The sequence below is a fragment of the Delphinus delphis genome, chromosome 1, assembly GCF_949987515.2.
Source record: "Delphinus delphis chromosome 1, mDelDel1.2, whole genome shotgun sequence".
Classification (NCBI taxonomy): Eukaryota; Metazoa; Chordata; class Mammalia; order Artiodactyla; family Delphinidae; genus Delphinus; species Delphinus delphis.
The window spans coordinates 142,743,838-142,756,344 of record NC_082683.1 but is presented as its reverse complement, the minus strand read 5'-3'; the positions used below and the strand labels follow the sequence as shown (position 1 = coordinate 142,756,344).

At 47.4% G+C, this 12,507-nt stretch overlaps 1 protein-coding gene across 2 annotated transcripts in view; it reads left to right on the top strand.

Moving 5' to 3' along the window:
- SMYD2 (SET and MYND domain containing 2) overlaps positions 1 to 11,120 on the top strand; it is a 50,526-nt gene extending 39,406 nt beyond the window's left edge. For both annotated transcript variants that reach the window (XM_059994857.1, XM_059994854.1), the window contains 6 exons: positions 2,012 to 2,114; positions 4,379 to 4,489; positions 5,160 to 5,280; positions 6,433 to 6,607; positions 8,595 to 8,703; positions 10,698 to 11,120. In XM_059994857.1, coding sequence (XP_059850840.1) covers positions 2,012 to 2,114; positions 4,379 to 4,489; positions 5,160 to 5,280; positions 6,433 to 6,607; positions 8,595 to 8,703; positions 10,698 to 10,778 — 700 coding nt within the window. In that variant the 3' untranslated portion in view covers positions 10,779 to 11,120. The remainder of the gene's footprint in view (positions 1 to 2,011; positions 2,115 to 4,378; positions 4,490 to 5,159; positions 5,281 to 6,432; positions 6,608 to 8,594; positions 8,704 to 10,697) is intronic.
- Positions 11,121 to 12,507: the final 1,387 nt, after the last annotated feature.

Genomic DNA, 12,507 nt, shown 5'->3' with positions numbered 1-12,507 from the left:
ATTATAGCTCTGATTGTAATGGACTGCCAAGCATGGCTTTGCCGTTATCTATTTGATGGACAGGATGGTCTCCAAATGCGTCAGTCCCCTGACATCAAGCCCTGGCTTCACAGATGGAGCAAAGGAGCCCTTCCTGCATCCCCTGTCTTGAGTTCCTCCACACTGTAGATTACTTTCATCTAAAGTGATGTTGCTTAATATAAACTACAGGAGCCTCTGGCTCTAGGTTGAAGCAATTGCAGGAAACCCTTAACACCCATGCTTTGGCCGTGGATGGCACGTTAGCCCTACATGTCTGTCTGTAGCTGCCCAGCTCTGTGCATCGTACGGGTCTGAAAGACAGAGAAAAATCTGTTCAGGTCCATGTCCCCTGATCAGCTGTCACAGGCTTTCTTGAACCAGAGAAACAAAAAGTTTATTCCCGTAGTATTACTGTTTCTGTGGCCAAAATGGTGTCATCTGCAGTTTGAATTCTGATGGTGAGGAAAGAAGTGGTTTGGGGAAAGGTTCTTTGGGACCTTTGCCCTTGGGAAAAGGAAGGAGGAAAAAGAGGAGAAAGGTGATTAGACCCTCTTTAGAGGCTCATCTTGACATCTTCAGCCCTGAAATGAGCTCTGGAATGTCTGCTCTTGGTATGTGAAAGATGGAAAGCAAGGCTAAGAGTGGTGGTGCTTGAGGTTTCCCCCTGTCCAGCAGTTGCCCAGAGAACGGCGGTACCAAGAGCATGAGCTGTGATAGGTGTCCTGCCTTCGGGCAGCTCTCCCACCTTCATGAGAAAGATGGCCAGGAGTCTGTCTTGAAATGAGTTACTTAATACTTTTGCAAAATGGTTCTACAAACCTGCTCTTCCACTAAGAACAACCTCTGGTGCCTTTCTTTATCAGATTTCCTAGGGCCTGATTCCCTGTGCATGACTTGCTGGGAAGCAGGGTGGAGGTGACCCTCCCCACGGACAAGACAGGGAAGCCGCTGCATGGCCCTGCCCATGGCAGCCACCCCCTTCACCCAGACCTCTAGCAGCCGCTCCCCTGGTACACGACGATCCGGGGGCAGCTCCTCTGCATCAGGCTCTCCAACCCCCTTGCTTTTTTGTGTTCATGGAGCAAACAGGAGAAGGGGTTTTGGTCACTGAGGGTCAGGCGAGTCACACCGGCCACCAGAGCCAGGATGCACCGGGATGTGAGTGCCCATCTGAGCCCCAGTTTGGATCCAGGCAGTTTTAATTGGAGGGAAAAATTCCCTTTGGCAGAAATCATATCAGCATTGTGATTTCCAAGGCAGCATTTTCAGAGATCAAGCACTTTTCCCCTGTAGTTTAGAAATTTCTGTTCTCAGAACTTTGACCTTGATATAATCAGAAAGCTCAAAGCCCTCACATAGGCGACTCTCTCTGTCCTCGCCGTCCCTGTAAAGCAGACCGCAAGCAGCCGGAGCAGCAATGTCCCAATTTTCCAGATGAGGAAATTGAGGTGCAGAGCCTCAGACGGGCTCCTCCACGTCTCTCAGGGAATCACACACCCTCACTCAGGAAGCCGGCATCTCCCGCGGTGCCGATTTCTCAGCCTCTGAAGACAGCATGTTAGAAATCGTCCTCTGATATAAAAAGCTGCTTGGCAGTGACAGCCCATTTGTCTTGTACAGTGTCCCGTGGAGGAGCTGCTCACTGTAGGTGTTGAGTTTTGAGTCCTGCATCTAACAGGAAGGAATTTGTTGTTGTTGCTGTCTTTATCGTTGTTGGGGGGGGGGGGGGTTTGGTTTTGTTTTTGGCTTAGAAATCACCGTTCTGAATTGCAGATTTCACTTTTCAGTACTGTTCAAATTTAAGATGTTAGATAATTGTCATAAATGCATGCACGACAACCTCTTAGACTCTGATGGCCAGCTGTTAGATTTTTTTTAATGTCCTACAAAGATCCAGTTTCTGTAACTTAGCAAGTAAGTGGCCAAGGAGTTACCTGAACAGTCTGTCTGCCTTCCTGAGAACATAGGGTTTTTCTCTTCTCATCGACAGTGTTGCACTGATGAATCATAGCTGTTGCCCCAATGTCATTGTGACCTACAAGGGGACCCTGGCAGAAGTCAGAGCTGTACAGGAAATCCACCCTGGAGAGGAGGTGAGTGCGTGGCTGAGGGCAGCCGTGTGGTGGGTACCATCCTCAGTCCCTCCAGGGTTCAGGGTCAGACCTGCGGCTTGATCCAAACTTTCAGCTTCCATTTGGCGCTCGCCATGTCCATCTGTGGCCAAAAAAAGAAACCAGGGAAGAATAGATTCGAGTAAGGTTCCTCACAGAGATTTATAGAAAAATGAAACTGCCAAAATGAGCAAAATACAATCTTAGAGTGTGTGTATTCCCATTTCCAAATAATTGGGTTTGAGTTTATTTTTGATTCATGAATTTTGGCCTGTTCCCCCCCGGCCCGCAAAGAGAAAAGCAACCCAGCAGTAGCTAACGAGTTACAACTCCAAATGACATCAACGGTTCATGTCGTATCAGTTCCACATCTGAACATGGGAGGGTTCACTTTCTAGGAATGGAATGCAGATGGCCAGGTGTACACACTTGATGGGACAGGTAGAGGCAGTCTGTGGCCAAGGGCCACCATTAGCTTCCCTCCCTAACTTAGGGATATGGAGCGAATCTGGTCAGCGATTCCCTTCTCCTTTCCTGTGCTGTGGGTCCATGACTACCCTGTCAGGTGCGTTGCGAACGCTGGCCAGGCCTTGCCAGATGTATGCTAATACTTTTTTAAAGTAAATCTTAATATCCCTAGCAAGACACATGAATTTTTAGGGAATGTAATCACGCACTTTAGATACATTTCAGTTTAAATAATCTCTAATGCTATTTTTTAAGTTGCATGTCTGGATATTTAGAATGTTTTAAATATCATGATTAGTGTATGACATGGTATGGGCCTCGGTTTCTCTGGACCTTGTTAACTAACCCACAGCTAAACTGGGAGCCCCACGCCCCAGGTACAAATCAGACTTTCCACCCTTTGTGGAATTCGTCCTGAGGAAGGCATCTTGTTTTGAGTCAGGGTGTCTTGGTTTCCGAATGTCTTGTGGAGGCTGCCCTGTGCCTCTTTTGTTAAAACAGCCGATTGCAGTCAGTAGGAACCTAAGTCACCAGGACCCACGCTTGGGGCTGCCTGGAGCAGCTTGTCACCTGGACTGGCTGTGTCTGGGCCGCGAGCGGCCTTTGTCGCCATCTTCTGGGCCCTTCTGTCTGTTGCACCATGTGCCCATCAGTCATTTCAAAGAGATGAGGCAGGCTCTGGCCACTGAGGCAGGGCGAGGCTCGCTCCTGTTGTTTTGCCCTCCTGCTGTCACAGATCAGAAATGCAATCTCCTCCTTTTGGGCAAGTCACTGTTTTGGGGGTTACCTGCCCTACAAAGGGGAAAAAGCCACTCCCTGGGGTGTCAGATGAGCCACAGGGTCTCTGTTACTGCCCGTTGCACTGGGGAGAGCTCAGGGCACCTGCAAGCACCTAGCCTGTGTGGGTCCCCCACCCTCGCCTGCCTGCCAGTGCCCGAGGTTACTGGCACAGTGACGGCTTTGGGACATCCATCTGTTCAGTCAGACGTTTGCCTGATGGTGTGGGATGAGCAGCGAGTGCCATCCCAGTGAGTCGATAATGGACAGTTAAATGCCGGCCTCCTCCATATGCTGCAAGTCGCAGTTATAGAGCCCGTTAGAAAAAAGCAAGGATGGGAGAACTTGACGAGCCCAAAGGTATGACTTTTCCAAGTTCTCTGGCCCGGCTGGGTAAGGCAGCAGCTTGCTGGTGGCCTAGGAGCTGCATCCTCCCTGTGCTGGCCTGTCCCGGCCTGCTGAGCCGAGCTTCCTGGTCCATTGCCAGCTGATGGCAGGATAAAGGGACACACACTGTGTGTGTGTTCATGTTCCCCCTGCACCCACCCAGCAGTGCATCTAGGCCGTCCTGGGTTGTGAGATCAAAGAGGCTAAACAAAGACCAGGAAGAGATAGTGCAGGGCCAATCCCAAGGATGAGTAGGCTCTTTGCCCATCGTGGCCTTTGCTTCTATACACAAGACAGGGGCATCTACTGCTGGGCCAGATTCACAGCTTGCTCTCTGGGGAGGAAGGAAGCGGGATGCTCTCAACCTTCCAAATTACCGTTTTAGGGATTCCTTGGTTCTGCAGGAGGTGGGTAGAGAAGCCCTTTCTCTTCACCACCACTAGCGGGTGCTCGGTTTGAGGAATTCAGTGTGTTAAGGTAAAAGACTGTATCCCGAGCTCTGGCCCTCCTGTCCCTGCAAGGTCACCATCAGGAATGTTTGCAGAGCGACAGGCAGGATGAGGCGTGAGTTGGCCTGTAGCAATCTGCAACATCAACTTTTTGGACCCCCTTAGGTTTTTACCAGCTACATTGACCTCCTGTACCCAACAGAAGATAGGAATGACCGGTTAAGAGATTCTTATTTCTTCACCTGTGAGTGCCAGGAGTGCACCACCAAAGACAAGGTAAACTCCCCGACCCGGCACAAGTGCTGACTGTGCTCTCTCTCTCAGGGCCTCTGTGCCAAGTGAGCGCCCCTGTCTGACCTGGGGCGTCTCCTCCTGTCGTATTTTTGAGGCTTTAAACCGCCTCACTAGCATAGCCCGGGGGAATCCAGTTAGACCAGATCTTTGTTCAAACCTGATTCTCGCAGCTGGTTAAAACATTTCCATCACATTGTTCAAATAAGAGAAGGATTTGCCAAATTGCTATGTCTTGAAAAGAAATGGCTGCTCAAAAGAGAGGGAAGGGAAAAAGCACATGAGAAACATTTTCAAGCTTTCCCACCTATCCACCAGAATCTGAAGATTATTATTAAATTATTTTGTCAGTGCCACCCCTCCTTATTCTATTCTCTTAATTTCACAGATGTCTGAACACACACATCTGCCCACAGCAAACATATTCTCGGTGTCTTGCCTCGATAAGGAGGGTCTAAAAAATGAATATTTTTGTTTTTTTGTAAAAAAGCAATGAGTATTGAACTTCTCTTAGATCCCCTGCCTGATTCCCTTTCATTCTTTTGTAACTTTAGAATGGGTAGGCCTCTACCTCTGCATGGGAAAACGTGCTATTGGAGAGGTCTCCCCATCAGTATGGTCTCCGTGGGAAGTAACCTGTGGACATTTTCCTCAGGATAAGGCCAAGGTGGAAATCCGGAAGCTCAATGATCCCCCAAAGGCAGAAGCCATCCGTGACATGGTCAGATATGCACGCAATGTCATTGAGGAGTTCCGGCGGGCCAAGCACTACAAATATATCCTTTACAACCAGCCCTCCCTTACAGGGGCTGTTGGGGAGTTGGGCACGGGGAACGGGGGGAGAATGGGTTTCAGATTCTGAACATTGGAGGAAGGATGTGTCCTGGTAAATGTTTAAAGACTCACTCGCCATCCATCCCTTGGAGTCAACTACATCAGCATTTCATGATGTTGACCTTATCTGTTTCTCCTCTTTGACTAGTTTGCTCAGGAGCGCATCCTTGTGGAAGACTTTTATTGTCTAAAACTGCAGAACTGTTCCTTGAAGACCCTCACTGACTGGGTATCTTCCTTTGGGCAAGGCACCTCACCAAGGGTTTTGCTGTGTAACAGATGGAAACAGGCTCATAGATAGCAAGTAATTTGCCCAAGGGACACAGTTCACCTGGGCAGAGCCAGGTTTTTCCCAGGTCTGCTAGCACAATCCATATTCTTTTTTTTTTTTTTTTTTGCGTTACACGGGCCTCTCAGTGCTGTGGCCTCTCCCATTGCGGAGCACAGGCTCAGGACGCGCAGGCTCAGCGGCCATTGCTCACGGGCCCAGCCGCTCCGCGGCATGTGGGATCCTCCTGGACCGGGGCACGAACCCGTGTCCCCTGCATTGGCAGGCGGACTCTCAACCACTGCGCCACCAGGGAAGCCCACAATACATATTCTTAACCGCTGTGGTATAGCATTTTCTTGGGTGTTGAAAAGGCATTAGATTCGTACTGAAGAAAGAAAGAAAACCAGTGACAGGAAATTGGAGAAAGACACATTTTTTTCTGAGTGTAAAAAAGAACGTTCCCATGATGGCGACTTTTTCCTTAAGAACTTTAGCGAAAATTCTCAGCTTGGGTGAGGATTTAAATTTAACTAGAAAATTGAAGATTTTTGATTCTAATCAATATTGTTTACAGCTGAAAGGAGGCTCTGTTCCCTGTGGCTAAAATTCTTCGTGTTTAACAGCTGAGGTCTCCAGTTTCTCCTAGTCTTTTTCTTCCAGAAAAATAGGACTCCTTTCACTTTTGCCGGGCTTCCTGTAATTTACTTTTTCGGAGGGTGAAGCTAGAGGTGGAGCAAACAAAATAGCAACTCCTTGCCCCTGGGGCCTTGGGAAGCCTCCTAGCTGATCTGCCAGGCCTGTCCTGTCCTTGACTCTAGAGCACCCCCTAGTGAGCTGCTGGAGATCTGCGAGCTCAGCCAGGAGAAGATGAGCTGTGTGTTTGAGGACAGTAACGTGTACATGCTGCACATGATGTACCAGGCCATGGGCGTCTGCTTGTACATGCAGGACTGGGAGGGAGCCCTGCGGTACGGACAGAAAATCATCCAGCCCTACAGGTGATTGCAGTGGCGCTTCCCGTCATCTTAGCACAGAATGGAAGTGGGTGATTTAGAATGGTCCCTTGGCTCTTCTGTCTTGACGCTATCATGTTGGAGCATGCCAGGAGCAGCTTCCTGTCCTCTGTACACATCTGGAGGTGCAGGCACAGGGTGCTTCCGCTGGGCCCGGCCTGTGCCCTCCACCACCCGGAAGAGGCACCCAGGGAGGCAGACTGAGGTGACGCAGCGGGTGCTGGGGCAGGATCCCTCCCAGGACCCGTCCAGGGTACTCCGTCCACAGTAGTTAATTCAGACCAGTATTCAAAAGCCACCGGTTTGTTTCGTTCCCCTCCCATGCCTTCCAAGTTAGATGGCACTTAGTAATCCATTAGTGGTTTTCTATCCCCTTCTTTGCGTTTTTCAGGGTGCAGCATCTGTTTTGCAAATGGGGAAACTCTGGGACTGGTGTGTTGTCCGTGGTTATTTAATAACCTCCCCTAGATTTGAATAAAATAAGTTGGATTTTAACTTGTAGTGATAATGAATGTTAACCATGGGCAAGTTTCCATGTTGAGAGGGTTAGTAAACTTTAAAGTGGGTGACAGAAGGAGGTTCTGAGTAGCCACTTCAGGGCCTGGCTGGCCTAGATCAGATCACTGGGGCGTCTGTTAAAACACATTTACATTATGCATTTACAGGGTCCTCTCCAAGACCAAGTGGATCAGAATCTCTGGGTATTGGACTTGAAATCTCTGTGTTCCAGAAACACCCTGAGGGCTTTTGAGAAGCACTCAGTACTTCTTCAAGTTCTAAGATTGGGGACTGTAAAGTGTATGTCCAGTCTGAATTTCCACTGCCCAGTCGGCCCTCCACTTACCTCACAGTGCCCTGATTAGCCAGCAGGGGGAGCCCATGGGGGAAGCCAGCTCCTAAAATCTGCTCCTGGAAACAGAATTTGATACTTTAGGGATAATCTCAAAGCCTGTCCTTCTTCCTGAGGTGGGTGAGGAAGTCCTCTGGGCCATGTACACTTCCCTCTGTAGATCTGTAGGGAGAGAGACAGAGAATGAGAGTGAATGTTGGCTTTGTGGTTGCTCTCCCAGCAGGGCTTGCTGTGCTGGACCCTCTGTTAGCTTAGGGAGCTCTCCCGGGGGGCCCAGCCCTGGCCGCCTCTTGGTTGCTGGCTCTAGGGATCTCTCTGGGCAGCGAGCTGCCCGCTGCCTAGGAATACAGCTAGAATGTGTCTCTTTTGGATGGACTTTGAGGATAGAGCAGGTAGAACAGACCAGCCTGTAAATAAACACCTTGAACACACACACGTGTGTTCACACACACACACACACACACACACACACACACCAGCTGCCTCCTGGTCTCTGTTCCTAGGGAGATGGCTCCTTCCTAGGCAGGCCCCATCAGTCAGCCTTCAGTTAAAACCAGCGAGAATACCTGCTGTCTACAAAGCCTTCTGCTGGGCAATAGAGAAGGAATATCTAGAAGAAGTAGGAGGTGTGTACCTGACTTCAGAGAGCTTATAATTTTGCCAAACCAACTGATATCATAGAGTGTGACAGAAAGCCGAGGTCTTGAGACATTGGTATGTTTGTATCTTTAAGTACACTGTCTTTTTAATATGAGGGGATAGGCCTATTATCCTCATAAAGAGGGAATTTTCCCAATGCCCTGCGATGCGTACACCTAAAAGACAAAAATCTGGGGCTGGGACTCAATGTTGTGTTTATACACGTTCTTCCATAGGATCTCCCCTGTAGTTTTTATGTGGTTTTTCAGAAACACACAAACTGCATAAAATGAAGTGCATCCACGATGGGTAGACAGGGTTGAACCATCCGTGCCCTCCACCCAGCACCTGCCGGGGTCTGGAGGAGCCTGGCTGCCTTGGAGAGTGTGGCCACCAGCTGGGCGGCCACAGCTCACTGCACCCGGCCTGTGGGCTCTCGGCAGGCGTTGACAAGGTGGCCTGTTGTCTCTTCTCTCCTTCCAGTAAGCACTATCCTCTGTACTCCCTCAACGTGGCCTCCATGTGGCTGAAGCTGGGAAGATTGTACATGGGCCTGGAGAACAAAGCTGCTGGGGAGAGAGCTCTGAAGAAGGTATGTGTGTGATGTGAGGTTAGGAGGCCCAGTGCCTGCCGGACTTCTCACACCTCCCTTCCTGCAGGACTCAGGTGACTGACGGAGTCGTGGAGAAAGACTAGCCCTTGGCTGCCCTCCAGCCATAGGAGTGGGAGGGGGGTGGATTCAGCAGGCGGCAGGGTAGGAAGTAACTGAGCCTTTGGCACGTTTGCATCCTGACCCTTCTGTTGGGAAAGGGGTGTCCACATTGTGGTTACAGGTTCACGGCTGTGGGGAAGGGGGTACTTGCCCTTTGTCCCCTGGGAAGCCATGGAAGTGCTATAAGTATGTGATCATGATACGAGGCTGGCATTATTAAAATGTCTTTTCTGGTCCACTATTACCGATAAAAAGAAAGGAAAAATAAAAAAGAGGCCATGGATAGGTCAGGAGACCGTAGTGAGGGAATTCTCCAAATTTCTGCCCTTTAGGATTTATAGATTCGTGATGCCTGATTGTGGTGAAATCAAGGCAGTTGGGTCTGGAGAGACCCTCAGCATGACGATTATCCACTTGCAGTTGCTAAAATAGGCTTAATAATCATTGTTAGCGTTCACTGAGTATGTTTATGTGCCAGGACCTGCCGCTCACAGAAGCACAGCCACCATCCCAAGTATTGGTTCTCATTGCTGTTTATATAGGAATCAACAGTTGATAAAATACAATCTTTGGGACAATTATTATTTATGTAGAAGACAAAGGTTGATAAAATGTAACCTTTGGACAGTCTGTTTATACCTGTTAAGAGAATCTTTGTGAAAGTTGGGGCCGTGGGCTAGGCCTGGATGCCTAATTCTCCAGATTCCCCAAATCTTCCCGATACAGTATACGGAAAGATGGAGTAAGGTCCGACATCCCAAAAGGAAGGGCCAGGGCTGACCCAGCCTAGAAGTGGGAGTTAATAAAATTTTCTGTTTTTAAACTGTGGAAGTTGTCTTCTAAGATGACATTTATTGCTTTGGTGAGGTTGGGAAAAAAAATTAAATTAAAATTTAATTAATAAAAAAATTAATTAAAAAATTAATTAATAAAGTTAGGTCTCAACGGCAGAGTGCTGTTAAGTAACTAATTGCTGATCACTGAAGGATAGAGTAGATCTGAGGAAGGAACACGAGTCCTGACGTGAATGCAGAGGGCAAGGAGAGACATTTAAACCAGGCGATTCCTGAAGGCTTGCACTCCTGTTGGTTTGAGATCTAGGAAGAGAATGGTAGAATAGAAAGGAAGGCCCGTCAGAGTCACAGGCCATCAAAAATTCCCTCTTTGGGGGACGTGGGAATAATTTAAGTTTTTCGATCTGTGAAGAATACAGTTGAATACAAAAGAGCAAAATAAATTATTATGGATTACCTTAGGTATGTAATTCCTATATGCCAGGCACTATTCTAAACACTTTATGTGTATCAACAACTCTGAGAGGTATGTGTTATTCCTATTTTACAGATGAGGACAGTGAGGCACAGAGTAGTTAAGTAAATTGCCCAAGGTTACACAGCTAGAAAGTAATGGAGCCACTGGAAACTCTTGCACTTAAAGAAACCTTATTAAGTATGTGCTCTCTGGATTCCTCACATGAAACTTGTGCCTATTTTTAAGTTTTTAAAGAATATGTATAAAGATGTAAGCGTGCACTTTTTGAAAGGGAAAAATGGTTTAGTCATGTCTTACACATTAGTAATATGAACTAAAATCAAAAAGGTTTGTCCCTAAATCAATTTCTCTATCATTTCTTCAGCTACTGAAGAATGTTTTCCTCAGCTGTAGAGACTGGGTGACTAGTTGGATGTGAGAGAATCTTGTCCTCTTTTCTTTTTTTTAAAAAAAAGCCAGACTCTGGAGGCTAACACAGGCTCTGAAAGCCAGTTTGCTTCCTGTGCCTTCAAGCAGAGAGGTCCAGCCTGAATTAAAGTTAGTCCGGGGGAGGGGCAAGGGGACTGGCTTCAGGCTCTCAACCCCTGTTCTCTCTCTCCTAGGCCATTGCCATCATGGAAGTAGCTCATGGCAAAGACCATCCATACATTTCTGAGATCAAACAGGAAATTGAAAGCCACTGAAACTATGCTGACATTTTAGTTTTTATTTAAATCCAAGTGCAAAAACCTTCGAGGATTTGACTGTTTCAAATCATACACGTCATGCCAGCATCTCTGTAAACTCATTGGAATGAAAACACAACTTGCACTTAACCTTACAAATGGCTTACTTGGATGTTGGTCTTAATCTTGAACCTTCATATCAAATTAATTTTTGAATGCTTTTTTTCCCTAAAAGATAATGGCATGGTTTCATATATTATAATATACATTTTAAAATGCAGTTATTTTTCCTTTCATGCCTACTGTAATGTTCTAAACAAACATGAATGATGAAAGAGAATTAAAAAAGGTAATAGTATATGAAGTTTGTGTTTTCCTCTGTCGGTCGGGCGGGGGGACGTCGAAGTGGTGATGGAGCCGGGTCTTGGCATGGATGTTGCACCCGTTCTGCATCAGGCAGGGAGCCCAGGCACGCTCCCCCCCAGGAGTGGGGTCTGCAGCCTCGTTAGCCTGCAGCTGCTTTCCCTGTACAGTGCCCATGGAGGACGACAAGACCCAAGACTGAGAAGGTGCAAGAAGGGAAGAAAGGTATCAGCAGCTGAGAGCAGTTGAGTGATATGGGTGCCCCTCCCTGGCAGGAGAATGCGTCAGTTTCAGGTTTTTTCTGTCCGGTGTCTGGCATCCCTTCAGTGCATAATGATTCTGTGCTCAGGGTAAGCCTGAGCAGGAAAAACATTTTTTCCTTACCGACTCCATGTTCTTGAGCAAACGCTGATCTCTCCCTGCACGGCCGGCAGGAATTCAGCTTCGCCACAGCCTGGACCACAGCAACCTGCAAGTTTCTCAGCAGCTGCTGCAGAGAGGGGCACAGCCCTGAGCACTGCAGCGCAGGAATGTTTCTTGGATGAGTTTCTTCTGATCCAAAGAGAGGAACCTCCCCATTAGGTAATAATTAAAGCCTGATGGAGTTTACACTCAGCTTTCTTTCAGATTCATGGTCTGCAAACAGCTTGGAAACAGCTGTGAATCTGGTCTGTTATCCTTCTTTCCTCATCTACAGACACCACACACATCTCTCACTCGCAGTTAACTGCACACAGCGGATTCAGCAGGTAGAATGCCTTCTCTTGTTCAGTGAAGTGTGTTAAGATGTTTACTGAACACCTACTATATGCAAAACATGCTCCAAGTGCATAGAGATGAAGAAGGCATAGTCCTGGCTCTGGGGAGCTTAGTGTTTTAAGAATGCAAATTTACTCTGTAGCTAGGCCTAAAATAAGCTTAGCCCAACATCTGTCTAGGTTTTATAAAATTTGTAAAGGTAATACTTTCTCAATAAATTTAAATTATATGAAAAAGTGAGCTGTTCCTTCTTTCTCAGCAGTCCTACCACCCAGAGGTAACCACTGTGATAGTTTGCTTATGTGGCCCCAGTGTTTTCCACACCCGTATAGCATATCTGTATAAATAGATTTAGAAAAACAACGGCAGAATGGTACTGACATATTTTGTAGTCTGCTTCTCTGACCTAACAATAGGGACCCTTTTCATTTCAGCATTTACAGATTTGCTTCATTCTCTTTAGAGGCAGAACGTTGCATGGAATGTGTATGTCATAATCTATTCAGCTGTTCTCTTATTTATGGACATGTGGGTTTTCCACTTTGCTGCTGTTATAAACGACGCCACAGTGAACAGTCTTAGACATATAACTTTGCTGACATGGGGTACCATTTTTGGAGACAGA